This window comes from Pyrenophora tritici-repentis, chromosome 1 (genome assembly GCF_003171515.1).
Source record: "Pyrenophora tritici-repentis strain M4 chromosome 1, whole genome shotgun sequence".
Taxonomy (NCBI): Eukaryota; Fungi; Ascomycota; class Dothideomycetes; order Pleosporales; family Pleosporaceae; genus Pyrenophora; species Pyrenophora tritici-repentis.
The window spans coordinates 8,031,221-8,057,921 of NC_089390.1; the positions used below are offsets into that span (position 1 = coordinate 8,031,221).

General features: G+C 52.0%; 14 protein-coding genes across 14 annotated transcripts; 11 read left to right on the plus strand and 3 right to left on the minus strand.

The window, feature by feature from the left end:
• Positions 1 to 307: 307 nt before the first annotated feature.
• On the plus strand, positions 308 to 664 carry PtrM4_030990 (uncharacterized protein; the record flags this gene model as incomplete). Its single annotated transcript, XM_066103932.1, has 1 exon — positions 308 to 664. One exon carries the CDS (start codon positions 308 to 310, stop codon positions 662 to 664), a length of 357 nt encoding a protein of 118 aa, XP_065966134.1.
• A 154-nt stretch (positions 665 to 818) lies between these two features.
• On the plus strand, positions 819 to 1,865 carry PtrM4_031000 (uncharacterized protein; the record flags this gene model as incomplete). Its single annotated transcript, XM_001942002.2, has 1 exon — positions 819 to 1,865. The coding sequence occupies one exon, from the start codon at positions 819 to 821 to the stop codon at positions 1,863 to 1,865; it is 1,047 nt and encodes a 348-aa protein (XP_001942037.2).
• A 3,925-nt stretch (positions 1,866 to 5,790) lies between these two features.
• Positions 5,791 to 6,021, plus strand: PtrM4_031010 (uncharacterized protein; the record flags this gene model as incomplete). Its single annotated transcript, XM_066103933.1, has 1 exon — positions 5,791 to 6,021. One exon carries the CDS (start codon positions 5,791 to 5,793, stop codon positions 6,019 to 6,021), a length of 231 nt encoding a protein of 76 aa, XP_065966135.1.
• An 814-nt stretch (positions 6,022 to 6,835) lies between these two features.
• Positions 6,836 to 7,650, plus strand: PtrM4_031020 (uncharacterized protein; the record flags this gene model as incomplete). The annotated part of the gene is made up of 2 exons (XM_001942003.2): positions 6,836 to 7,221; positions 7,272 to 7,650. The coding sequence occupies 2 exons, from the start codon at positions 6,836 to 6,838 to the stop codon at positions 7,648 to 7,650; spliced, it is 765 nt and encodes a 254-aa protein (XP_001942038.2).
• Positions 7,651 to 8,079: 429 nt separating this feature from the next.
• On the plus strand, positions 8,080 to 8,205 carry PtrM4_031030 (uncharacterized protein; the record flags this gene model as incomplete). The annotated part of the gene is made up of 1 exon (XM_066103934.1): positions 8,080 to 8,205. One exon carries the CDS (start codon positions 8,080 to 8,082, stop codon positions 8,203 to 8,205), a length of 126 nt encoding a protein of 41 aa, XP_065966136.1.
• Positions 8,206 to 9,275: 1,070 nt separating this feature from the next.
• PtrM4_031040 (DNA replication complex GINS protein sld5) lies at positions 9,276 to 9,990 on the plus strand (the record flags this gene model as incomplete). Its single annotated transcript, XM_066103935.1, has 4 exons — positions 9,276 to 9,443; positions 9,521 to 9,649; positions 9,723 to 9,953; positions 9,976 to 9,990. The coding sequence occupies 4 exons, from the start codon at positions 9,276 to 9,278 to the stop codon at positions 9,988 to 9,990; spliced, it is 543 nt and encodes a 180-aa protein (XP_065966137.1).
• A 962-nt stretch (positions 9,991 to 10,952) lies between these two features.
• PtrM4_031050 (uncharacterized protein) lies at positions 10,953 to 11,558 on the plus strand (the record flags this gene model as incomplete). The annotated part of the gene is made up of 1 exon (XM_001942005.2): positions 10,953 to 11,558. The coding sequence occupies one exon, from the start codon at positions 10,953 to 10,955 to the stop codon at positions 11,556 to 11,558; it is 606 nt and encodes a 201-aa protein (XP_001942040.2).
• Positions 11,559 to 12,290: 732 nt separating this feature from the next.
• PtrM4_031060 (uncharacterized protein) lies at positions 12,291 to 13,451 on the plus strand (the record flags this gene model as incomplete). The annotated part of the gene is made up of 1 exon (XM_001942006.1): positions 12,291 to 13,451. The coding sequence occupies one exon, from the start codon at positions 12,291 to 12,293 to the stop codon at positions 13,449 to 13,451; it is 1,161 nt and encodes a 386-aa protein (XP_001942041.1).
• A 558-nt stretch (positions 13,452 to 14,009) lies between these two features.
• On the plus strand, positions 14,010 to 14,961 carry PtrM4_031070 (uncharacterized protein; the record flags this gene model as incomplete). Its single annotated transcript, XM_066103936.1, has 4 exons — positions 14,010 to 14,157; positions 14,222 to 14,296; positions 14,351 to 14,457; positions 14,515 to 14,961. The coding sequence occupies 4 exons, from the start codon at positions 14,010 to 14,012 to the stop codon at positions 14,959 to 14,961; spliced, it is 777 nt and encodes a 258-aa protein (XP_065966138.1).
• A 251-nt stretch (positions 14,962 to 15,212) lies between these two features.
• On the minus strand, positions 15,213 to 16,258 carry PtrM4_031080 (Dienelactone hydrolase; the record flags this gene model as incomplete). The annotated part of the gene is made up of 2 exons (XM_066103937.1): positions 15,213 to 16,085; positions 16,139 to 16,258. The coding sequence occupies 2 exons, from the start codon at positions 16,256 to 16,258 to the stop codon at positions 15,213 to 15,215; spliced, it is 993 nt and encodes a 330-aa protein (XP_065966139.1).
• A 304-nt stretch (positions 16,259 to 16,562) lies between these two features.
• PtrM4_031090 (RFA1, Single-stranded DNA-binding replication protein A (RPA)) lies at positions 16,563 to 18,599 on the plus strand (the record flags this gene model as incomplete). Its single annotated transcript, XM_066103938.1, has 5 exons — positions 16,563 to 16,597; positions 16,652 to 16,812; positions 16,860 to 16,950; positions 17,000 to 18,439; positions 18,485 to 18,599. 5 exons carry the CDS (start codon positions 16,563 to 16,565, stop codon positions 18,597 to 18,599), a joined length of 1,842 nt encoding a protein of 613 aa, XP_065966140.1.
• Positions 18,600 to 18,945: 346 nt separating this feature from the next.
• Positions 18,946 to 20,073, plus strand: PtrM4_031100 (Qor, NADPH:quinone reductase and related Zn-dependent oxidoreductase; the record flags this gene model as incomplete). Its single annotated transcript, XM_001942009.2, has 3 exons — positions 18,946 to 18,970; positions 19,023 to 19,387; positions 19,447 to 20,073. 3 exons carry the CDS (start codon positions 18,946 to 18,948, stop codon positions 20,071 to 20,073), a joined length of 1,017 nt encoding a protein of 338 aa, XP_001942044.1.
• Positions 20,074 to 21,075: 1,002 nt separating this feature from the next.
• PtrM4_031110 (kelch repeat protein) lies at positions 21,076 to 23,584 on the minus strand (the record flags this gene model as incomplete). The annotated part of the gene is made up of 4 exons (XM_066103939.1): positions 21,076 to 22,239; positions 22,290 to 22,924; positions 22,984 to 23,231; positions 23,349 to 23,584. The coding sequence occupies 4 exons, from the start codon at positions 23,582 to 23,584 to the stop codon at positions 21,076 to 21,078; spliced, it is 2,283 nt and encodes a 760-aa protein (XP_065966141.1).
• A 1,396-nt stretch (positions 23,585 to 24,980) lies between these two features.
• PtrM4_031120 (REB1, Myb superfamily protein) lies at positions 24,981 to 26,540 on the minus strand (the record flags this gene model as incomplete). The annotated part of the gene is made up of 1 exon (XM_001942011.1): positions 24,981 to 26,540. One exon carries the CDS (start codon positions 26,538 to 26,540, stop codon positions 24,981 to 24,983), a length of 1,560 nt encoding a protein of 519 aa, XP_001942046.1.
• Between the last annotated feature and the right edge of the window lie 161 nt (positions 26,541 to 26,701).

A 26,701-nucleotide genomic window follows, 5' to 3' on the forward strand; every position in this document is an offset into this window, starting at 1 on the left:
ACTAAAACTCATGGAGCAGGCAAGCTTAGTAATAAGTCTTGACTCAATTCCTTTTCCCAAGACCCCATACCCCCAGCAATATGACTAACTCAGTAACGATTTTGAAGTACCCAATATTCCTAATAGCATCCCTGGGCTTTCACATGTCACACCTAATGCCACAGCTCCACTGTGACATCACAAGTGGTAATATGCGAAACATGACGCATATCTGTGCAATCGTATAATCAAGGCGCAGCTCCGAAGTGAACTCTATGTATCAATCTTCACATGTACTGTCCCTTCACCCTAGAGCCAGTTCTCCATCATGGGCTACTATATGGCATACTTTCTCACTCACCCCATTCTCTTCATCTACCAGGTCATCCAACAAGTAATCGACCTGATCCTTTCACCCACACCTCCACCGCCAAACCCTAATCTCGTGCGGCCCAAGATTGCCGTCATTGGTGCAGGGCTAACAGGCGTGTCGGCCGCATCGCATATTGTAGGCCATGGCTTCGACTGCCGCATTTTCGAGGCTGGACCAAAGGAAGAACTAGGCGGGATATGGAGTCGGGTGAACAATACGTCTGGTCTGCAGATTCATTCTATCATGTACCGCTTTCATCCTTCGGTGCATTGGAAGAAGGGGTATCCCAATCGCCAACAAATCGTCTCGTAGATCAGGTCGCTATGGCCTGGAAGCAAAGACAGAGTTCAACACGCGCGTGGAAAAGGTTTACAAGGATCCTCATGGTCGATGGATCATCAACGACCCGTCTCATGGACGTTTCGATAGCGTCATCGCGGCAATTGGCACATGTGGTGACGCAAAGATGCCTACGCTTCCTGGCCAAGAGCACTTCCAGGGCGAGATCTGGCATAGTTCAAAACTCGACGGCAAGGTAGCAAAAAGCAAGAAAGTGGCCATTATCGGGGGTGGTGCCTCAGCAGTCGAAGCTCTGGAATTCGTTGCCAGCCAGGAAGCCGAACACACCAATATACTCGCCCGCAGCGACAAATGGATCATCCCACGGAACCCGCTTGTCGACGCCATTCTGGCATTTAACGTCTTTGGCAGCGAAACAATCTTCTCATGGATTCCAGAGTACATCTTGCGCCTCTTCTTCTACCGCGATCTGTACGACATATCGCCCCCACCCAACAGCGGCAAAGGCCTCTTCACTGAGACACCGATGGTAAATGATCAAGTCCTTGACCTCATCCGCTGCGGCCGCGCCTCCTGGCTCCGCGGCGACATCAACGGCTACGACCCATGTGGAAAAGGCATCAGGTTCAATAAGCGCGCCCAAGGGGTACCCAAAAACGGTCCTGGTGTCGAACACATGATAGAAGCGGACATTGTCATCATGGCCACAGGCTACAAGCGCCCATCCCTAAACTTCCTCCCAGCAGACGTCTTCAAGGAACCCTACGAACCACCAAACTGGTACCTGCAAGTCTTTCCTCTCGACTATCCGGATATCTGCGCCAACAACTGCACGTACGTGAATGCAATTGGCACCATAAGAAACTACCACATTGGAATCTATACGCGCTTTCTACTCATGTACCTCGTTGACCCGTTGGCACGACCGCAGATAAGGTGGATGAAGCGCTGGATAGACTTTACACGATTCATCAAGAGCAAAGCACCGGGTGGTGCTTTCGACTTCTTCACATACTCTGAGCTCATCTACTGGTTCTTGTTTACGATTGCGATTAATCCGCTTAGGTGGAAATGGGCGGCGTTTGTGCTGTTTGGTGTGGGCAAGGGACTGCCGCTAAGCGTGGTGCAGCATGAGGATAGGGCGCGGAATGGACTGGCCATGACGAATGGTATCAGTAATGGCAATTATGACTACAATGAAGAGGAAAGTTAGATGAAAGTGGTGGTAGTGGCAATTATAACCAGGTATTTGCAACGCTCAAACCTAGATTAAACTCGAAACATGTCGCAATTTTTCAACGCACGTGGTTACAAAATGTTATATAAGAGTTCCATGACATGTCAGAGGAGGGAAGAGTGGTCCGGTATATATAGTACCCTACACACCGCCATGCACTCCTGGCCGTTTGAGAAATGGGGACAGGATCTCGAACGTGCTTAAGCGAGCGACCAGGCCCTACAGTATGATGAGCAAGTATACCATGTGTCTGCAAATAACATGTATTGAAACAACAACTGAGCTTTATTGAAACGAGGCTCCACTTTAGGCGAACGCGTGGAAGTAGCCTTTGCAGGATGCGCACAACCCGTAACGAGCAATAAAGCTTGGCAAGGTTGGGTAGGGTGGTGAGAAATTCAATAGAAATGAGCAACGTCTCAACAAAACTCGGCTTGTCAGAAGGGGGTGTCGGGAAGTGGCACTGGATACATGTTAGACTTGGATTAGCTTGAGTATGAATGTGAACATCAATTGATCGAGACCGCGGCAGCGATTCAGCCATTGCATCATTGGACGAGATTTTTTTGATATACAATGTCCGACGTGTTCAATGGCTGGAGGGACATGTGCGCCTGTGCAGATGGTACCGAGATTGGCTGGTAGGTGCCCATTGAAAAATCGTGTGCTTCTCCTTTTTGCACGCGCCAACGCGAGGGCTGACGGTGTGGTGTGTTGGTCGGAAAGTTGTGCGAACAGCCCAGGTACACATGAGGCACAGCGGACCCCATGCATCGCCATGGCAACAGTCATGGAAGAATTGGCCGAATGCGATGACTGAATCGTGGCTTATGGAAGCGAGTTTGCATACGACGACACCGATGCCATCACCAGGCTTGAGACATTGCAAATACCCCGCAGGTAGAAATTCGAAACACGACAAACTGCCTTGTTGCGAATCCGACGATGCTTTAACCACTGCTGACCGGATCTCGTCCCCGCATGTCGGAAGGTCTTGGGGTGTCACAGCGTCCCGCTGTGTCAGGTAGCGACCTTCCGGTTGCGAGGGCGTAAGCGAACCGCATGCGGTGATGAAACCAGTGTTCCCTTGAGGTATATTATTCTAGGCGGATCCTAATATGGACGAAAGCGGCTTTGATGTGCAACACCGACACAGCGGCGGAATGAAGCGGCACGTCTGACCCGTTGTGACCATGACTACGCATGTGTATCTAGTACCTAGTAGTAGTCTATCGGGGAAGCTGACTCTGGCGAAAACGAAAAGTGTGAGTGGTGGGCACACCTCTCTTTTGATGATGAGTGACGGCATGTATCCGGGGTGTGAACGAATCAGGCGGGCAAGGGTGGTAACGGCAATACAGAGATTTCTTCTTCGTCTTGTTTTCTTCACAATGTGCCCACCATGATGTACTTTTTGCAGCACCACGACTCGGAGGCGTGCGGCCAGGTGCCGGGACGGTGACAAAGACTTTGAGCTTAAGCTCTGGCCATTTGCACCGATACTCAGGGTCTCGAAACGCGAGCGTCCGTAGACGGCATCGTGGGCGGGTCCCGAGGTCTGGGGTATATGACGGACCCTGTTGTGAGCGAGGGCTTGGCCTGTATAGGTCAGGTGATGGCGTGCACACGGTTGTTTGTGTACGGGAGCTCGACGCGTAGCACCTGGAGACGAGGTCATGGTTTTTATCAGCGCTTGCCACAAGCGCTGCAACTTGGCGGGCTTTCGGTCCACTAAAGGAGGGGTCAGGCCGTTGGTGGTGGGGTCCAGGCGATCGTGTGCCCGTTTATGAAGGTTTTATGCAGTCGGTGAGGTTAGGGGAGAGGCGCCGTTCTCGAACAACGACTCAGCTCGCAACTGGCGTGGTTTGGCGGCAATGACGCCCCTCCCTCCCCCGGGTGCTCCGAGTAGGTAATTGCGCAGCCGCAGCCGTCTTTGTTGTGACGGGCCCTGGGGCGAGGGTAGCTGGTTGAGAGGAGAGTGTTGTTGCATGGACTTGTGCAGAAGCGGGTGCAAAGGGGATGATTATTCTTAGCAAACTGGGAAACTCATCTCAGCCTTATTGGCTATGACGTTTTGCGCATGTCGCCATCGAGATGGTGAGAGCAGCAGTTCGATCGCGGGCATGAGACTAAGATGGGTAGTGTGGGAAGTCCGGTTTTATGCCGCCGTTTGGGGCGTGCCAAAGCCCAAGCTGAGAGCGATCAGAGAGCGAACGGGCCGGGATGTTGTTCGCAGCAAGCAACCGCCAACGACGTAAGCCTGGCGGCTGCGACGTCGGTCTCGTTGCTATGTAGGATGAGAGGAAATCTCCCGCTCGCCCTGAGAGTAGATTGTCACAGGATGCAGCCAATCAGGGCCAGCAGCGAGCATCTGGAGCATCGTGACTTGGAAGCCGGTTCCCTGGCAGGACGAGGGCCAAGACGATGGTATGCTATGTTTACGAATGACGACGTCAGGGCAACTCGGACCTTGGGTGGGACATGATGGAGCAGGTTCTGGAGCGCGCTCAGAGCCTCTGTTGACGGCGACTTGAGGGGATTTTGAATTGCATTGGACACTTTTTGATTCTGTCGGGGTAGTAGTAGTTGGGTAGCGGGCAGTCTAGCGGGTGTAGATAGTTGGTAGGCAGAGATGATCGGTACCGGTCACTTTGGACATGTCATAGTGCAGTGCAGGTATCCGGGAGCCCGTAGTGTTTGGTAGCCGGTATCCTCGGAGACGGTCGACATGTTACGCAGACAGGTTAGACGGGGCCCACTGCGAGACGCACCACGGCTGCGTCGTCGATGGACTTGCAGCCACTTACAACGAGTCGTCTCCAAAGCCAAAGCCGAAGCCACAGAAGCGGAGAAGGAACTCATGGTTTCACGTACCATGCCGAGTTGCGAGGTTGCAGGGAGCATCCTGTTCGCATGGGTCTGCCATGGTGGAGCTAGGGCGTTGCTTCTCTGGCAACGCGCTGGCTGCCGGGCTGCATGCAGAAATAGAGGCGGAGGGCTGGCTGCGATGAAGCAGCAGCTGTCAGATGGAGATGAGACACGGTACAGTGCATGTAGCTGGACATGCTACCACGCAGAGGACAAGTCGATGCAGACGATGAGAGGGAATGGATTACATGTCTTTTTCTTTCCCAAAGATGCGAACTTCTGTTTACACACGGCTAGCTGCAGCGCTGGTGTGCATGGCGCGATCAAATCAGCGGGCGGTGTACCTGCGGCGGCATTAGAGGCAGTAGTAGATGGGCTTGTGCATAGGCTCCGCAAGCAAACTCCAGTACCCAGTATATTTCTTTCGTCCCGTGCGAGAGCCTTCAGGCCTCCGCTGCCTGTGCCAGCGCTTAGCCTGGAGGTCCTGGCCCTGGTCGTCCGCCCTAAGCTCGCTGCAGCCGGCTACGGGCTACCCCAGCAACCATGGCATGCTCAAATCCAGCTGCGTGACCGACCCGCCTTCCTTCTTCTCTACCCTTCTCGCACCCAAGAAGGACCAGTTCCCCTCCCTTAAGTTGGCTGAGGATCTTGGACGACGGTCGCTTGTTTGGATATCCATCTAGCAGTCGCTACCTCCCTTCACCCTAAGCAGCCCACTCGCATCCATGCCCGGAGCCAGTCACTAGCCCAATTCCCCACGGTCACGCATCCTCGACGAGCGCGAGCTTGAGCTTTGTGCAGAGCTTGCGAGCATCTTCAGATTGGAATTAGTTTTTCCGTCTTTGTATGCTTATCCATCCCATCATCCACATCCACATCCACATCCACCTCCACCTCCACCTCTACCTATACCTCAGCAATCGCTCGTTTCCGACGGTTGCCCGGTACGACGACGCCCACGCGCACACCTACATTCACGCCCACCACGACCTTCGACCACACGACCATGGAAATGTCGTCGCCTCTCGCCGCCATGCATGCACCGCCCATCCCAGGCCCCTGGGGCTACCGCCGAGACCTGCCTTCAAAACCACTGTTTGTCGGTGCCCACAGCCTAGGGCCCAAGAGCTTCAATTTCAGAGACCTCAGCATGAAGAAGAGCAGTGGGGGGGACTACTTTACCCTGCAGCCAATGCGAGGTTCCTCGCCCACTACCAGTCTTGCTGCCGACATGTCGAGCAACCTGCACATGGACCAAAGGTAGAATACACCACCACTCCCTTGCATCTCATCCGTTTGCACTACTAACCCTCTTTGTCTCGATTGCAGCCCCCAGCTTGCCACGCCCCGCCGCTCGCTCTTCACCTCGAACCTGTTTCACCAGCTCGACCCAAAGGAAATCACGACCCCATTAGCCCGATGGGAGGGCGTCACGACTCCGCCAATCCCCTCGTCCTCGCCCGGCTTCGCTCCAGACTCAATGGACATCTCGCCCCTGCCCCACAAAGCCCCCTTTAGCTTCATCAACGACCGTGACCGCTCCCTGCCGCTACCCTCGCCCTCTCCCGACGTCACCCCCGGTAGCGACAGCGACATGCTGACGCCCTGTGACGACGCCGACACCCCGCCCACATACCCGACGCCGACGCCGCTCGAGGTCCCAAGACCCGTGTCTGCTGCCGAGTTAGTAGTACCGGTCAATTGGCCGCATGCAATTGCTAACATGATCACGTAGTCGCCGAAAGTCCGCTCTCCTCCGCCCATCGCTTTCGCGCTCAAAGAACTACACTACTAACTCGGTCTCTTTCAAGGACCAAGACAACGCTCCGCTGCCCGCCTTCCAGTTTGGATGTGGTGACTTTAACCAGACGCCGTCGCTGGACGAGTGCTTCGCTGCCTCGCCTCCCCAGGACCGCCGCCCCACGTCGAATGGCTCGCTGTTTTCCTCCAGGCCCAAGTCGCTCCGCCTCAACTCTGCTGCTAGCTCCACCTCGTCCACCGGCTCGCCCCTCTCTTCGGTGAGGAAGCCTGTTGGTCCTTCGTCGCGTCGCCCAAGCAAGTTCCGCAGATCATTGAGCATGTTCGAACACCCCGGTGATGTCATGAATGCCAAACAAGAGCAGGACAGCAACCACCAGCCCAGCGGCCTTCAGTCCGTCATGGACGTCGATGATGCCAACCCGCTCAAACTTCCCCACTTCACCACCAGCGAGCCGGAGAGCCTCCCTCGCATTACTCACGAGACATTGGTCCAAGTGCTGGATGGTGCATACGATCACTTGTATGACAACAAGGTCGTCATTGACTGCCGCTTCGAGTACGAATACAATGGTGGACACATTGAAGGTGCCTTGAACTTCTGTGACAAGGAGAAGCTTGCCGAACGCCTGTTCCAAGCTCCCTCGAGTGCTAACACACTACTTGTGCTTCACTGCGAATACTCTGCCCATCGTGCACCTCTCATGTAAGTCGCCCTGTCCAGGCACATTCGCCTTCATCAGCTAACAATACCAGGGCCAAGTTTGTTCGCTCTCAAGACCGCAAGGAGAACGCCCATCAGTATCCCATGCTCTCATTTCCTGAAGTCTACATTCTCGATGGCGGCTACAGCTCCTTCTACCATGCCCATGCTACCCGTTGCTACCCCCAGAACTACCTTCGCATGGACGCCAAAGAGCATGAACAGTCGTGCGAACGCGGCCTTAATAAACTCAAGTTTAAGTCGCGTGCCAAACTCAACCGTGCTACTACCTTTACATTTGGTCAACCTTGCCAGATGGAAGACAGCCCTACTGCCATGGGCCGCTCAAGAAGCGGAAACAACATCTTCTCCCTTGGGAATGACTCCTTGGAAGTCGGCCGTGTGTCCTCCCGGCGCCTGGCCTCGTATTAAACCCACTCATCGGCTTCTGGTCGACTATAACGATAATAACCCAACTTACGGAGGATTGATTCACGGCGTTATTCCATGATTGCTGCATCAGCATTGGATCCCCAAAGCATTGGCGTTTGGTCCCTTTTTTTCTTCTGATTCTTTCCATTACCACGGCGTTCAAGCGATTCCCTTTGTCCTGCATCAGCGACCGGATTTGACCAAAAGAAGCAGTTTGGTCCTGCAACCTGGGGTGTCCTGTCCCCATTTTCGTTTCTATACCCCATGTCGCGGAGCCGTGGGCCCGGCCATCAGTTACTATTTCACGAGAGGGATTACTGGATACCCATCTTGTCTACGGCGAGCGATTGGCAGCAAACAGATGACTGCCTCGCTCGCTCCTTAATTTCCTTTGTCTTTACCACCAACCATCCTCCAACGGATCTTCCTATGGTCACTGCGAAGCTGAAAAAGGCTCGCATACCTTCTCAGAACAAGAATCTAAGAATCATCAAAGACAAATACAACCAAGGCCTACGTGCCGATACAACCGTCATTACCAACACGGCATCCTAATTTCCTATTAAGAGTCTTCTTCCCGGTATCCTTTGTGTGTGCGTGTCCTGCAGCCATTTCCAATGTACTTTATCACTTGTCGCTTCTTGTAATTTCTACTGGTCGATGGTTTGTGTTTACACAGAGACGACAGGTCAGAAATGTGGAGGGGTAATGGGTGATGGTGTACTTTGTCCTAGTACGGAGCGCGAGCGCGAGCAAGATGAAGATGGCTTGTAGCAGTCTGCTCCTGATTAGGCAAATAAGCAAAAAATAATACTCATTCATCAAGACAAATCATGCGTGTGTGTTTGCCTCGTGTTGGGTGTCGAGTATGTTGCCAGTCTGTGATTGTTTACTAACATTGTTTACACTGATACGTTGAGCGACACAAAGGGAAGGGCAAATGTTGGACTCATGGTGAGCATGTTGAGACACTATGACCACGAATGTCTTGATAACGCGGCGGTCCCGGGGTTGGGGTTTGGTCGAGTAGTTTGTATACTTGTTTCTTCTCAGCCGTCCCGCTACCGGTCAACACGACACGTCGGTCGCGTCCAAGCTAAGCGACGCGTTCTTGACACGCTAGCCGGATGCAAATGCGGGGGAAGTGCTGATGCAGCTATCCTTGCCCCACCTAAAAACAATCTGCCATGCACTGCTATGCAGCCTCATGCACGACAACGCACTGCACATGGACACCTTTACCTTAGTGAACCGGTGAAGCTGCAAAAAAAAGAAAAAAGACCTGCGTCAGGCTTTGCTTTCCATCCTTGCAGGTAGATAACAGCCGTGTTCATCTCAAACTGAACCTGTTGCTTGTCGGTTGCTTGTGTCGGTTCATTTGGCATCCGTGACTTTTGACGTACCGGTACGTCACGTCAATCGAGCGTGGTAGCCGTGGGATCGGTGATGAGGATTGTTTTGTTCGGGTCACGCATGTTACGCATTCGGTATACAACGGCTACGACGCACGATACACGCACACGCACGCATACGTCTACTACGCGCCTTCCCGTCGCCTCCCTCACGTCAGCGCCCACTCTATACCGCTACTGTTGCTGCATACGCTCGGTCCTCCAATACCGGGCATGGACATTGACGATCTGCTGGCAGAGGTGTCGGTCGACTGCACACCCCAGGAGACACGCGATTTGCAGGAATTGACACGGTGCTGGGTCGCTGAGCGTGTGGCTCCAGAGATTTTACCATGGCCTGAGCAGCTTATGACTCGTGTCCTTGGACGAATTGCACGACAGGTTAGTCCAACACTTCTATACAAGGTCTACATAGTAGCGTCTAGCCGTTTTTTTATACTAATAACGCTAGCTTGTAGATTGAGCTCGTGGAAGAGCAGACGGGAAATATGGACCCTAAAACAAACTTCCGATTGATCATTATACAAACCGAGTTGGAGCGCTTCAAGTTTCTCGTTCGAAGTTTATTGAGGGCTAGGATAAAAAAGGTAAATACCACCATCTGTTCACTTATCTCGTGCGAATCATCACCTTTATGCGAGACTGATGAACATGCTCCAGATCGATACACACCCACTCCACATACAATCTCTACACAATACATCGCTCGACACACCTACCCCGCTCCTCTCTCCCGCTGAATATCAATACCTCCAATCGCACCAGGCCCTCCTCTCTTCGCACTATAATGCCTCTTTTCTCGCCCAGTTCCCAGCCTCCCTCCAGCGCATCGATGACACGACGGGCGGAGTTAGCATGGTTAATAGGCCAGACGAAGACAAAGCCGTGTTTGTGCGTGCACTAACTGATGTAGGCCAAGTTTATGTAGAGGGCGCGGATAAGAAATTTGAGTTGAAGAGGGGGGATGTTTGGGTTGTAAGATGGAGTGCTGTGAGACAGTGGTGTGTGGGCTGTGGGACGGGGGATGTTGAGTTGATATGATAAGTAGGAAGAGGACATGCGTGAATTTATCGAAGCAAACGCCAATCTATTCTTTCGAGAGAAAAACTGCCATGTCGAATGCAGCTGTGTTGACATGAGATCCTGTTTGGCTGGACCCTGCATGACTCGCGTCCCAATAAATTTCCTAGCCCCACCTTCCCCTCCACGCCCTCTTGCACAATACAAATCTCGTCCCTGTTAACTAAACTACCCAACATGGACGATCCAGAATTCGACACGCAAACTGACCTCTCAACTCAAAGCATCTTGCTGGCTGCTGCAAATCACGACATTGGCGCTCTTCGCAATCTTCTGCGCAACACATCTGCAAACGTGCAAGATTCGGAAACAGGCTTCACGCCTCTACACGCTGCCATTGCCGCTTGTGAGCCCGACCAAGAAAATGCAAACACAACCAACGGAGACGTGACCGATGCGACCAAGGAACAGAAGCAGGAACTTGAGGCGGCCGTCAAGACAGTAAAGTTTCTGTTTGAAAATGGCGCAATTTGGAACGACCTAGATACAAACGGGGAAACGCCAGGATGTATAGCGCGCAGATTAGGTCTGAAGGAACTATACGAGCTATGTGTCGATGCTGGTGTGCGTGCCGAAATGCTGCTGAGTCGTATGGAGCAGTACCAGCTCCTTGGAGATGACGACGAGGACGACGAGGAAGAAGAAGACGAAGACGAAGAGAAGGTTGCAGAGGTGACGGACTGCGTTGAGGTGATAGATATAGGCCAAGAAGATATACCGGGTGACGAGTCAACAGAGAACCCAAATTATCTCGCATCGAAACTCACCTTCGATCGGGATCGGCTATTAGACGACTCTTCAAACGGTGTCATGATGGAGTGGGAAACTACTTTGATGCGGACGTCAGCTGAGCTGCTGGCGCCAACAGAAGGACTGCGCATATTGAACATCGGTCATGGCATGGGGATTATCGATGGTATTCTCCAGGAAAAGAAGCCCAAGACCCATCATATCATCGAAGCACACCCAGACGTTATCAAGCGCATGAAAGAGCAGGAGTGGGACAAAAGGCCAGGGCTCATCATACATGAAGGGCGTTGGCAAGACATTGTTCCCAATTTAATAGAAAAGGGCGAATTATTTGATGGCATCTACTTTGACACCTTCGCCGAAGAGTACAAGGCTTTGCGCGAGTTCTTCACCGAGTATGTCATTGGACTACTAGATCCCGCTGGAGGTTCAGACCGCGAAGGAGGCAAGTTTGGCTTCTTCAACGGCATGGGTGCAGATCGACAGATTGTGTACGATGTTTATAACAAGATTGTTGAGTTTGATCTCTTTGAGGCGGGCTTCGACACGGAGTGGGAGACAATAGCTGTGCCGAATCTAGACGACAAGGGCGAGTGGGAGGGGGTGAGGAGAAAGTACTGGGTGCTCAACGAGTACAAACTCCCGACATGCAGCTTTATTGCATGATTGCTGCAGTAGATGCGATTAGAAAGCGATATGAAAGCGCAACACTCGCAAAAAGGTATAATTGAGCAGTGCCAACGGGTCCAAGATCGAAGTCAGTACATGATCGCATCTCATAAAGGTCAAAGCGTTATATTTGTTGATGTAGACGTATCTTGCCAATAGGAGGTCAGATAGGTCAAGATGAAAAAGATTGTGGAGTGCATACTCAAATGACAACAACAAGTCTTTACAAAGCTGCTTCAACTCTTGTCCAAACATCACAACAAAAACAAAACAAAACAAACACGATCCCTACATTCATCGTTGCTAAACAAGTAAAACTGATCGCGCCAGACTTTCCCGAGACAACTTTGACATCTACTCGCCCCGCCATTTCACGCATCTCGAATATGACGTCAGGCCGCATTATTGGAAAGCTCGGAGCTTTTCTTGCCAGCAAAGCTTGTGCTTCAAAACTTGGTCGCCCAGTCTGAACACGCCAGGTATAGGACCAGGATCTGCCTCACAAGGTAGTGGAGACGGCGGGAAATAAATGCCGTCGGAGCGCCCAGCACCGTGCTGCTGCCATTTGAATTGTTGTTGTGGCGTGCAAGGCCACTTGCAGTCCAGTCCCCCCACCCCTCTAAATCCACGTCAAACGTCAAACTTTCTAGCCAACCAACGGCCTTTCGAACTAAGCCCCAGTAGCAGGAAATCCGGTCATCTACTTGGGGGAAAGAGCAAAAAAACGACATGTCAATAACATCGTTTGACGACCGCCCGGGCCGCGGCGGCTTCCTAACTTTCAACTCTGGCCTCCCACGCATCTACCTCAGTTGCGCGCTTCCCGCACCAGAAAAAGCCCTCCTAGCCTGGCGCGAAGAAGGCTACGATACACGGTTTCTGCCGTACGATGCGCGCACACAGTCACAGGCAGAGTACATTGCAAGCGTAAAGGCGCTATCCTCGACGCTCAACCTAGGCGAGCATTATGCGCTAATAGCATACGGCGACGCAGCAAGCGTAGTGCTCAAGACGGCACAGAAACCTCTAGCCAAATGTTGTGCAATTATTGCTTTTTACCCTACCGTACTGCCCAGCCCAAAGACCATGTATCCAAACTCGCATCAACTCCAAGTTCACATTGCAGGCCGTAGCCAAACGAGTCCGCGACCAGACATGTGCGCCTGGAAACTGTACCGGTACGAAAAATGTGCGACTGGCTTCGCGGACCCGGCATCTCCAGCATACGAAACAGTAGAAGCCAACCTCGCATGGACACGCACCTTATCCTGCGTCCGCAAAGGCTTCGGTAAGAACCTCGATCTCGAACCCCTGGCCCAAGCCCACTGGAATGCCAAATTCGAAGACGACGACCCAGACCGGGCAAGCATGGATATCATCAAGAACATGACGCAAGACAGTCCACACGTGACGGTTTTGCCCACATTGCAAGGTGGCGTGGGACGGCGCAAGCTGGCAGAGTTTTATGGTGAGTTCTTCGTTCCAAGTCTCGTCCCGGACTTTGAGATTAGACTTGTTTCACGGACCATGGGCGTGAATCGTATCGTGGATGAGATGGTGGTGTCGTTTACGCATTCGGACGAGGTGGATTGGATACTACCGGGGGTCAAGGCGACACATAAGCGTGTCGAGGTTGCTATGGTGAGTGTTGTGGCGGTCAGAGGGGATAAGTTGGTGAGCGAGCATATGTATTGGGATCAGGCTTCTGTGCTGGTGCAGGTGGGGTTGTTGGACCCGAAGGTGGTGCCAAAGAAGATGAAGGGGGAAGGGTTGAAGATGCTGCCTGTGGTTGGGGCTGAGGCGGCCAAGCAACTGGTGGAACCGCAGCAGGGGAAGTATAATAGGTTATTGCAGGTGCATGGGTTGCTAGATGGGGTGAATGGGAACTGAATGTGTTGCAATTGCGTGGTGTTTGGTGGACTGTTTTGAGCTGGGAGTCTGGGTTTGATATGGAGGGGTTGGTGAACGCTATTGCCGGGAGTATGATATGGAAGATTCATGTCTCAGACCCTTCAGTGAGAAAGATACTGTAAATATAAGTTCATCCTACTACCTGCTAATAGAATGAAGTTTGGAAGCTACAATTACACTAGTGCTCACTTAATGTAATCATCTTTATCCGGGCTGTCTCATGTAGTTATTGTGCTTGTTCTTGGACCTTGTCCTTTGCTAGTATAGTAAGAGATTATTCATACATGGCTCCTAAGCACAAATGTAATTACAGGCATATATGTAAGCATACAAAACAATGACTTCAGACAAAGAGCTGAGAGTCCCTTCACCCGACTTCGGACCGAACAACTCGAGTGGGGACCTCTCTGATCCAAAATGACGCCATCCCAAAACCGACATGCCGACATTCGGTTCGCATCAAAATACGTCAGGACATCAGGAATAATTTATATTTATACTCTAGTCTATACTTTTCATCATAAAGATTCGCACACAATGTCTTCCTTTGTCCCCCGCGCAGCTTCCCGTGCTCTTCACTGTTCCGCGCGTCCCGGGCTGCGTCCCGCAGCAGCAGCAGCCCCACTGCTACGTCGCGGTATTGTGCTCCCTGCTGAGCAACCAAGGTTGAGGTTGGGATCTGTTGGTATGATTTAGATAAGGGTTTGGACGAAGAGGGGAGAGTCGTGGCTAATTGGGTTTGTTTCTAGCGCCGAACTTCCAGGCAAAGACTACGCATGGAGACATGGACTTTTACAAATTCTTGGACAACAAGTGGACGATCTGTATGTTACATTGGAATAGATATCATAGTTTTGCTATTGACCCTAGGAACAAAGTATTCTCGCATCCGGCCGACTTTACACCAGTTTGCACAACCGAACTCGGTGCGTTTGCCAAATTGAAAGATGAATTCGATGCAAGAGGGGTTCAAATGATTGGTCTTGTAAGTTCGCAATTTCTCATCGCAAAGTAAATCAATCTAATGACTTATTCATCACAGAGCGCCAACGACCTAAGCTCCCACTCCCAATGGATCGCTGACATCAACGAAACCTCCAACACAACGGTCCAATTCCCCATCATCGCCGACGCCGACCGCCACATTGCCTTTCTCTACGACATGATATCACAAGATGACCTAGACGGTCTGCAAAAGAACGGCGGCATCGCCTTCACTATCCGCTCCGTTTTCATCATCGACCCGGCCAAGAAGATCCGACTTACCATGTCGTATCCGGCGAGCACGGGGCGGAACACGGCGGAGGTATTGAGGGTGATTGATAGCCTACAGACAGGGGATGCTAAAGGGATAGCGACACCGATTGATTGGCAAAAGGGACAGGATGTTATTGTTCCGCCAAGTGTTAGTACCGAGGATGCTCGGAAGAAATTTGGAGAGGTGAGGGAGGTTAAGAAGTATCTGCGGTTTACCAATGTGGGGAAATGAATGGGTGAGAGAAAGGGCGTGGTGTATGATGTATTGTGAAGTAGCAATTATGAGAGTCAATCAAGAAGACGAAGAATCAATATGGTCCAAGTTTGAAGAGAGCATAACGTGATAATATTCAAATGTGGCTTCTGCCAGCCCTAACCCACTCTAACGCCATAGCAAGCCGGCCAACAACATGGGCGAAGCGGGGGAATGATGAGGAAGATTGATGAGATTTTGATGCCGAAGCGAAAGCAGTAGGAACAGTGCTAGTGGGACTGTATCCAGCCCAGCATCTGGCCGAAAGCTTGTGCTTGTGACTGCTTGATTTTGGCGTCCTCATAGTCTCCATAGACGGCAAAGCCGTGGGGCACGCCAGAGAAGACGTGAATCTCATGCTCAACTTTATTCGCCTCCATGCTTCTTCGACCAGGTGTTAGTGCCTCGTCTTCTGAAAACATGGGGTCATCCTTGACGGCGGCAATGTAGACGGGCGACTTGACAGCCTCGAGATCCTCCTTGGTTGTCATGGTCGGATGTGCAATAGCTCCAGCCCTTAGGACAGGCTCCTTGTTGGCGGTTCCTTGCTCTACATCTTTGGGTGCTTCTTCTCCCCATGCGACCGTGTCGGGAAGGTTGGAAGCAAGCATGAGGATATATTTGGCACCAAAGCAGTAGCCAACGCCATAGATGCCCCCACCATTTGCGACAGCGTCTGCGTACTCTTCCTTTGCACTTTCAACCACCTTATTCAGCAGCGGAAGCACCTTCTCTGGGGTATGACGAGCGAGCCACATGTCGATCATGAATGACTTGATGCCCTCTGCCGTCCTAAGCTTGACCGACTCGAGCCAGGAAGCTTCCTGTGAGATTTCCGTCATGTCGACGCTGTTGGGCGCCGGGTCGTTGTCGAACTGGTCGGGCATAACGACGAGATAGCCCTCGGCCGCATACTTGTCAGCCTGTAGCTGGTTGTTGGTCGACTTGACGCCTGTGCCGCCCGTGAGCATGAGAAGAAGTTTCGAGGGCGAGTGAGGGTAGTCGGCGGGTTTCGCGATATAGCATTCCACGCCGCCAAGTTTTGTAAGGTCACCGGATGGCTTCTCGCCAGAGGCTATGGGACGGTCAGTGGTGCAGTGTTCCTAAGCTGTCAGTATGCATCATTGGGATACCGAGACTTGGTGCCCATTCTTACACCCATGCTTGGTCCTGCTTGTGCCGGCGTGTCGCCAGGAAAGACGCTCCCTGAGTCCTGGGCTTTTTCTTGCGCATCGCTCTCTGGCGCACGTGTGGCGATATCCTTGTCAGCCATCATGTATGTTTGGATCTTGTGAGTGAAAGCAGGCCCAAGTTGATCTTGACCGTTGGAGCTTGAGCTGACTGTACAGTAGCAGAAGCCCAGCTACCCGGAACACCCAAGGGTCCAAGCCGATTACGTCGCCCCCGCCTGCCACAGTTGCTTGCGGACTAGCGCATGTGCGGGGCCAGATAGTCACGTGATGTCGACAAGACGCGTCGACGCGCTTTCCCTCTACCTGGCCGTGCCGCCACCACTCGCACCACCACCACCACCCACACCCACACCATAGACACACACATATATATACGCCACCATCGACATGGCAGAAGAAGCTATTACTCAGGGTGCCATCCAGTAATACATACATGCCTCACTCGTTTCTTTGCTACGTACACTAACACCATGCAGGAGCATCTTCCAACCCGGCGGCTGCTCCGTGCAGCACCCGGTCATGCAATGCGTACAGATCAAGCCAATGGATCCAAAAGTGGGCGACTCGGGCGCAACACAGCGCTTTCGTGTAGTATTGAGTGACATTCGCAACTTCATCCAGACAATGATTGCGACGTGTAAGTCACGCCCGGATAAGACGACCATGTAGCTGACATGTCTGCAGCTGCCAATAATGTTGTCATGTCCGGACAGCTCAGGAAAGGCTCCATTGTACGACTGCTAAAATATAACCCCCAGCGTGTCAAGGAAAAAAAGTGCGTACACTCTGCAATTCCCCCAAGCACAGCTCTGACATATGCTCAGCATCTTGATCATCATGGACCTCGAGGTTCTCTCCCAGTACGGTGAGCTCGAAAAGATTGGACAGCCCGAAGCTCTAGAAAACAGGCCTGCCGATCAACAGCCTACCGCTATTTCAGGCAACAACTTTTACGGATCGAAGCCTGCGCCCGCGCCTGCAGCACAAGCCCAACGCTCGCTTCCCACCCACCAGAGTAACCCTGGCACTGTCTCACATCCTAACCTCTACCCCATCGAATCCCTGTCGCAATACGCACACAAGTGGACCATTCGCGCCCGTTGCACCGCCAAGAGCGATATGAAGGAATGGACAAACGCAAAGGGAGCCGGCAAGCTATTCAGCGTCAACTTACTAGACGATACTGGCGAGATTCGGGCTACCGCCTTCACCGAAGTCGCTGATAAACTCTACCCCGTCTTCGAAGTGGGTACCGTCTACTACGTCTCAGCCCCCTGCCGGGTTACGCTGGCGAAGAAGCAATTTTCCAATCTGCCCAACGACTACGAACTGCAATTCGAGCGCGACACGGAAGTCGAAAAGGCAGAAGATCAGGAGAACAAGCCACAAATACGTTTCAACTTCACCAAGATTGGCGATTTGAGCTCCGTCGAGAAAGACACTACCATTGACACGATTGGCGTGTTGAAGGAAGTTGCCGACGTCACCACCATAACGTCAAAGACGACCAACAAGGACTTCAGCAAGCGGGAGTTGACCTTGGCAGATGATAGTCAAACATCCGTCAGACTGACCATCTGGGGCAAGACTGCAGAAAGCTTCGACGCTCCACTGGAATCCATCATCGCCTTCAAGGGCGTAAAGGTTTCTGATTTTGGCGGGAGAAGTCTGAGTCTGTTGAGCTCTGGCTCCATGATGATTGACCCGGATATTGATGAGGCACACAGGCTACGGGGTTGGTTCGATGCCGTTGGCCAGACTACCACATTTTCTACCCATCAGAACATGGCATCGGCTGCCGGGGGCTCCAAAAACGACGCAAAGATCATCTCTGCCATCATAGAGGAGGAAGCCTACCTCCAAGACACGCCCACGTATATGAGTCTCAGGGCATCAGTACTGTACGTCAAGAACACCACGGTCGCATATCCTGCCTGCTCAACCCAGGGCTGCAACAAAAAGGTCATCGAAGACAACCCCGGCAGCTGGTGGTGTGAGAAGTGCCAGGCTAGCTTCCCGGAACCCCAGTACCGCTATGTGCTGAGCGTCAACGTTGGCGATCATACCGGCACGCTGTGGCTAAGTTGTTTCGATGAGGCCGGTGCGGAAATCGTTGGCATGCCTGCAAATGAAGCAATGAAGCTCAAGGTGGACGACGAGGAGAACGGCACTACAAACTTCATGACGGCTATGCAAGAGGCCACATGCAAGACTTTCAACTTTCGTGTACGGGCAAAGATGGAGACATATCAGGACCAGCCAAAGTGAGTTGCCTGACAAGATATGTCGACTGTTGCTGACATTAATAGGCCACGCTACCAGGTGTTGGGCCTGCACAAACTCAATTACGCCCAGGAAGCCAACAAGCTTGCGCAGCTTATCAAGCAGTACGACCTGAATGAGGACAGCCTGTTTGTCAACTAGAGCCCGGCATTGGGGCCATCTGTCAGTCTTCTGCCCTGAGTCTTAGTTAGCCGTCGTATGATGCGTGTATTGAGTATAAGCATGGTTGCGATGATGCCGAATGCATAACTGGGCCATTGCCTAGATTGTCCGATGTCGTGTACCCCACCAGGGTTTGATTTGTGAAGCCGCCGCCCCTCCCCAACGTCATTACCAATCAATTCCGCAATCGCCGGAATAGCCTCGGAACAAGCTATGTACCGTTGTGTCCCAACATGTTACCATCCCTCTGACGTCTCTTTGATGTTTCAAATCTCTCATCGACTTGGTTCCGCTTCAAAACAAAACCATCAAACCTTCCGACAGAATGGGTGATATGATGCGCGCAGTAGGTCCGTACATAATGCACTCACCACCTAAACCCCAACAGGCTAAACTTGACAGACATCAAACATGGCAAAGGCCCCCTCGAAAACCTCCACATCGCCGACGTGCCCAAACCGAAGCTGGGAAAGTCGCAAGCACTCGTCAAGATCAAAGCCTTTGGCCTGAACCGCATGGATCTCCTGCAGCGCGAAGGACAATACCCTGTTCCCCCCGGTGCATCTAAGATCCTAGGCGTAGAATTCTCAGGCACCATCGCAGAGCTAAGTGCCGAAGGCGGTGGAAAAGAAGGTTTCAAAGCGGGCGATGAAGTGTTTGGTTTAGCGTACGGAGGCGCATATGCAGAGTACATTGCCGTATCCACACACATGCTTGTGCGGAAACCCAACGAGTTGACATGGGAGCAATGCGCCGGTATTCCAGAGGTACGTCTGTTGACAAGTCTCTACACAGCTAGCCCAGCCAACTAACTAAACATTCACAGACATGGATCACAGCCACGCAAGCCATGTACCTAGTCGGCCACTTTGCGCCCGGTAAAACCATCCTCTGGCACGCAGCCGCCTCCTCCGTATCCATCGCCGGTATTCAGCTGTCCCGGTCAGACAGCGCCGCCGCTGTCTATGCAACCGCCCGTCAGGACAGCAAATGCGACTTTGCCGTCAAGGAACTCGGCGCCACGACCGCCTTCAACACAACGTCGCAAGACTGGGTACAAGAGGTTATGAAAGCAACAGACGGAAAAGGCGTAGACATCATCGTCGACTTCATCGGCGCCTCATACTTTCAAGCTAATCTCGACGCCGTGGCCAAGGACGGTGTCATTGTGAACTTGGGCTTCATGGGTGGCACAAAGCTTCCAGAGGGAACGGATATTAGTGCCTTTATTAGGAAAAGGTGCACTTTTGTCGGTAGTAGTCTGAGGAGTCGCGATGAAGAGTATCAAGGCAAGCTTAGGGATCAGCTTGTTGAGCATGCGCTACCTAAGATCAAGGATGGTAGCTTCAAGCTCTTTGTGGAAAAGGTACTACCGTGGGAGCAGATCCAGGATGCGCAGAGGTTATTACAGGAGAACAAGACAAAAGGTAAGGTAATTTGTACAATTGGGTAGCAAGTAGATGGTGTATTTCAAATGTATTTTCACTTTACTCTATACTTTTTACTATGCAAAAAGAACTGCCTACCACCATACTAGTACCGTACTAGTTTCTTTCCGTAATCTCTCTAAATGGATCAAGAGAAGAAAAAAAAACCCCTAAAAAAATTATACGACGTTGGCCAGATTCGAACTGACGCTCCCGAAGGAACAAGATTTCTAGTCTTGCGCGATAACCACTCTTTATGCCTGTTAGTTTACTGTCCGAATCCTACCAGGATAAATCTAGACTTACCCGCCACAACGCCTAAAGTACATTTGACGCGACACCTGTGTGATTCGAACACACGCTCCCGAAGGAACTGGCTAACTTTCCCAAAGGGACTAGCAGGCCAGCGCGTTAACCACTCTAGAGTAGTTTGTTAGCGGATAATGCACACATTGCGAGGTACAACTGCTTACCCGCCAAAGTGCCCAGTTGAAACTGATGATTGATGAGAAATTTTTGTTTTACCAAATAATTGTAGTTTAGAATTGAGCGCTGGAAGGTAGGCAAGAATAGTATAGAGTACGTGTCCTCGGGTAAGGATGGAGTACTGTTGAGGTATAGTATGTGGATACGTGGTGTGGGGCGGGGTAAAAGGGCGGTCTGGTGCGGGGATTGAAGACGTAGGTCAGGCAAATGCTGACGTATTCTTGACAAGGGACTTCGTAGTACATCGTCTGTGTATTGACTACGGAAACCACTCGGTTATAATATTTGAATTTTCAACCTAACTACATACTTATTATTACAACTACTACTTAAGTTATGCATATATCTGTGGCGCTATCTATCCCTTTGGTTATCTGTTCCATTCAATTCATAGCGGCACCATCAAGACCTCGCTTCTCGCTATCGAATGCTTTGCTTTAAAACATGGCAAAAATAAAAAGAATACATAAAGAAATTCGGGGAATCATAAATGAAACAGACATACACACCCTTTAAGTCCCCCCTCCACCCTGTCACCATCATTAATCCCTATTGATGACCCTTAAACTCCTCCTAGGGTTAAGCAAAACGCCCCTTGCGCCCCAGAAGCTAGGCTCCTGACCATCCAAAAGCCCGTCCACAACGCTTCCTTCACTGTTTCTTCTACCCCATTCAGCACCCGGACCACCATATGCCGTCGCAGCCTCACCACTATTATTTCCACGCCCAATGTCAAACGAGCCAGCGGCAGCACCGTGGCTGCTTCCACCAACTGTACCCGGACCTGATGACGAAGTAAACGTGCCTAGTTTTTCAGCGTTGGCGCGTGTCTGCATTGTAGCGGCATGTTGTTTCCAGATCTGAACCTGGCGACGGTAGATCCAGGCGCAAAACGCAAAGTACGCTGCAATGACGAAGAAAACACCGGCGATGACACCAGCAACAATGGCAGCGATGTTGGGGCCGCTATCTCCGGAACTGATAGCTTGAGGGTTTCCATTGATGACATTGGTGATGGTTGCACCGTCTGGACCTGTCATAGTGTATGTTTGAGGTTTTCCGGTTGCGAGAGGGCCTTGGGTGGCTGTTTGGACGGGTGCGGTGAGTGTTGCGCCTCCTGTTGCTTTGCCGCCGATGACGCTTTGCACGACTTCAGGAACAGCGTAGCCGTATGAACCTTCAATACCTGCGTTGACACCGAAGCCTCGTTGATTGATCTGCTGAGAAAGCGGATTACCGGTACTACCCTTGTCCTGACTGTTGTACTGTTGTAGCGCGTTCTTCCCTGTAACGGCGGTGAACTGGTTGCTCCACGACAAACTGCTCAGATTAAACACGTAGATACCGGGTGTATCGCAACCTAGGTTCGTGTTGTAGCCGCCCATGACTATCATTTGCGCGTCCCAGGCTTGGCACAGGTGTCCAGCACGGGCAGGAGGCATGCTTGCCTTGCTCGTACCTTGGTCCACTTCGATCCAAGTAAATGAGGGAATGGAAAGAATCCACATGTCATCACGCTGCGTCTGCTTGCCTGCCGGTTCAAGATCCTGACCGGCGTACATGTAGATATTATGGGACGAGCCGTCTTGAGCAGCAGCGACAACAGTACAGGGGTTGACGCGGTAGTTTGGAGTCTTGCCTGAGGTAGTTTGCTTGTACCATGTCGACGTCGCAATGTCGTAAACATCGATAGTGTTCATTTGCGTCTAGCTTGTGTTAGAAAGTCGGACTAGACACCGTCATGAAATCAACTTACAAACGTAGCATTGTCACCCCCAGTGACACCAATCAGTAAGCCTTCGTCACCAAACCCGGGAACGTATACAAGACTACTGTCCGCGCGTTCTGGAAACGAAGCCGTGTTTTGCAATCCGCCGTAGGTGATGTTACGGAATGCGCCATCAGACCCTGCGGTCTTTCCGTTTTGCAGAGAGTTTACAGCATTGTTTGAATGACCCGGAAAGGTGAATTCCAACAAACTCTTGAGATAGACGCGTGCAATCTGGTTGCTCCAGCCTTGGGTGGTGAGAAAGTCCAGATGGCCTGCAAAATAAAACCCTCTGCCCAGTGTGCTGACAGTAAGACCAGCACCTTCAGCAACGCGCTGTACTGACTGCCCCTCATTCTCAGCCTTTTGGCCGGCCGAGGTTTTAGGATCGGCATGCTCGAACCATTGTTTCTTTCCAATGTTATACTCCCATATCGAGTTGTTTGCTGGTTCGACAATGGGGGAATCGGAGAATTGACCACCATATAGCCAGAGCGAATCGTACGATGCCCAGAGTTGGCCGAGCGACACAGCAGGTGGACCGGCAGGTTTGGGAAGACCGGTCAGGGCAGGCGAGCTGACTTGCCAGGACTGGGTCAAGTCGAGAGTGAGAAAGTCATTGTCTATGAGAAGTTAGCGTCCGGCAAGAGTGAGATGAGAATTGTAGGGTCGCGAAACGTACTCCATGTGTTCTGGGTTTGCTGGGCCTCGGTTGTTCTACGAAAGCCATACATGTAGAGGGTGCCGTTTACAATGGCGCTTTGACCGCTCCATCGTCTGCACGCATCGGTAGGACTATCTTCCCGTCTGACAAGTATGGAGCGTTCGGTGTTGGCCTGGATCGAGTTTGCTGGAATCATGCCACCCCTTACTCCGACATGCTTGAGCGGATTGAGTTGCATAATGGGTAGCATCAGTGCCAACAGAAGACTGAGCAGACCCAATCGGTAAAGTTTCGTGGGTGCCAAGTATATCGGCGCTGTGCAGGTCGTCATAATTGATGGCAACGATTCGTTTGCTTCGTCGTCCTCGTCGTCGTCACCGCACACTGATTCCCAGTCGTCCTCGTCGTCGGCTTGTCTCTCGCCATTTTCGTTGAAGACATCGTTCAGACTCTTGAATCTCAGCATCTTGACAGGCCGCAACCGCGCAAGCGATTCATGTGTTCGCACTGGGCTCCGCTCCTCCTGTATCCTATTCTCATCCACCAGTCCAACCTCGGTAAAAATTGACATGCGACGTCCCTGGGCGTATGGTGCAGCTTGAGGTCGTACCCGCTCCATGGCTGTCAACACAGTGCAAGCACTCGAACAAAAGTCTCTCTGGTCGAGTGCAAAGTAGTGAGAGACGGACGGCAAGACGTAGGTAAAGGGCGTGATTGCAAAAGTCGTCTAATGTGAGCAAGGAGCGGGTAAATGGGCAAATGACGTCTGCGTTCAGGCACAAGATGGTACCCTTGACCCCTTGCTTCTGTAGACGGGTGAGGAGGCGGGTTAGCTAACCGGGCGCTATGTGTACGTTGCTAATAGGTGTGGTGGTGGCAAGTGGCCGGGATGTAAGATGGCGATTTGCGTCTCGTCTCAACCAGGCGGGATGGCAATCATGGGCTTCAGCAAAGTCGGCGCGTCAAGGTCGGACCAGCAACGGAGGGCGGGCACAGTTGCGCAGCTGTATCTATGTGTTGTACTTGCAACTGCGACGAATCTGAGACCTCGGGGATTCGAAAGGACAGCCGGCTGTGTCGATGGCGGCGGCGTGCAAGGAACGTCATGGAGGGTGCCAGTAGAGGCAATGATGGACGTTGCGCATTGGTCATAGTTCAAGCGTTCAAGCCTCCGAGGGGACACAGGCCAGGGATGGGCTGCGCAGTTATCGACGAGCGCATGACATAAGCCAAGCTATGTGGGGGGCGTAAGCAGGGAATCACCCACACCCATACAGTAAATAGTACTGGCACCGTAATTCCCCATCCTTTCAACATCATTAAACAAGGACGCAGACGGTAGTCGAAAATTTGTATGCCACCTTGTCTCTCTGTCCAAGACGTGCTTTTCGTGGTAGGGTCGAGTCCCGCATCTCCGTTGATGTAGCTCCGCCACCACACGCACCACCCTGCTCCCCGTCCACGTCCCAGTACAGTAATACAATACGACGACTAAGTACGAGCCGTCACACCACTTACAGGCAACGGCCTTTGTCCTAGCCCAACAAGCAGCCTCGTATCCGATGCTCCAACGCTCCAAACACGCTCTAGGGTATACCCGGAGATTTCGATAGCCTGTGCAGCATGCAGTAGTGTCGTGTGTGGATCCCATTCGTGACCCCTAAAATTCTATTCTTGTACCGATCCTCTTCTCGTCCGCCGCACTGCGCCTCCCACCTGGCCACTTATGGCTGTCTTGAACCTAGGTCACGAGGTGCGAATGCATATGAAAACGATATATTCGTTGCGTCTTGGCCTGGAGACGAGACACACTTTGTACTTGTTGGTGCTGTAGACACACCGCGCTACGCACGCGAATCCTTGCTTAGTGGGGTCGACATCTGTCGGGTGCCAACCAAGCTTTGTGCCGACTAAGCTGGCTTCATTTGCAGACACCACAGCTTTCATTCATCAGCTGATGATGTGGATATCTACTTAGCTTCCTCTACTATGTCTCCTCCATCTTCTACCCTCTCCTATGCGCCAGGCTCCGCATTTGGTGTCTTGTGGGACTTGCATTTGCGAGGCTTCTTAGCAACCCTTACTCCCTGTTCTTCTCCATCCGACTTCTCAACCATGGTTTCTGTAACGTGACTCTTTCGTGGCCGTCCACGTTTTCTCCGAGTAGCAGTAACAACTGACTGTGGCTGCGATTGCCTGGGCTTGTACTCTACCTGAATTTCAGGTGGGTTGTCACGCTTCATCATACGGTTCCACTTGACCGAAGCCTGAATGCGACTCCGAATGTTGCCCATCTCGTGGCTGACCTGTGGCCAGTTGATGTCTTTGTTGGTGTATCCATCTCTGGCCGGCTTGCCCGTCGCTGCGCGCACGTCTTCGTCTTTTTGGGCAACCGTGTTGACGGCGCGGATGAGAACATGTTCCTCCTCTTGACTCCAGTGAGACTTGTTCCGGGTCTCGCCACATTTCACGTAGTCGCGCCATCGGTTGTGACAATCCTGCATGGAGCGCGTTCCCATAGTTACCGAGATGACTTTCCACTGCTTAGGATGCGCGTCGTACAACATCCGTAGTTGTTCGTCTTCTTCCTCGCTCCAAGCCCCGGTTTTGTAGCAATGATAGACTGCACGGATGTGGTTCCTCTGTATGTCAAACGGACGCGTCAAATTGACGTTTCTGATATCTGCCCAGAATTCATCGCTCTCTCGTGCATCCTCCTCGTCTTGCACAGACCAGTTGCTCTTTCGCCACGAGCGGTCTGCGTGATTGAGGCCTGGGTCATGTTTGCTCCAATGTATAATGTCGACCAGCTCCGATACCTCCAAGCCTTTTCTCTGCTGGTAATCAGCAATAGCTCGACGAATCAATTCTATTTCATCCTTAGTAAACTCTCCACTATTCCTCAATACCGGAGGCTGATTGAGATGACGGCATGTAGATAGTGCCCTTTCGGCCGGTGTCGTATCAAACTTGTCACTGCGCCTACGTTGTGGTGTGATGCTTCGTGTGTCTGGCTCGATTGCAGACACATTATTTGATCGTGCCTTCAACTTCTTCCTTTGCTTGTTCCTGGCGGTCTGGTGCTTATTGGCAGGACGACGATGACGAATCTCATCGTTGCTACTTTCAGTCGTTTGAAATATGGTATCCTCATCAGGGTCGGGTTCAGGCGTCTCATTTGACGACTGGCCAGGTTTTCGCACAGCCTCCACTTCCTTGGGTGAAGATGTTTCTTGCGGTACGGCAACTTGGTCAGCGACCTGGAGTTGTATAAAGCCGTTGGTTGCATTGGTTGCAGTCGTCATTTCGGCCTTGGCGTCGACATTAGACCGCAGCTCGCTGTATGCTTCTCCTGCCTCAACCGCCGCACCACTCGGAGGATGCGGTTCATCGCCGGGAATGTCGTAAATGTTTCTTGCCTTTGCGACAGGCGTTTGCGGCTTTTTGACTCGTTTCAACTTGGTCTTTCTGCCGAACTGTACTTGATCTTGGTCGCGTCTGAGGCTGTTTTGAGCCACGGACGCGTCTGAGTCGTGACTCGAAGCGGGAACTGCCTGCGACGACGTAGTGCCCATGCTCTTAGATAGGTGAATCACGTATACCCACGGCTGTCATGGAGCATTCGCAAGGTCGCAATGTTTGGAATGCGATGATAGCATTGCCATCGCATGCAGGTGTCGCGTGCGGACTTTTCGGTGCTGGTGCCTCGACTAGTGCTGTTTAGGCTAGGCAGAAG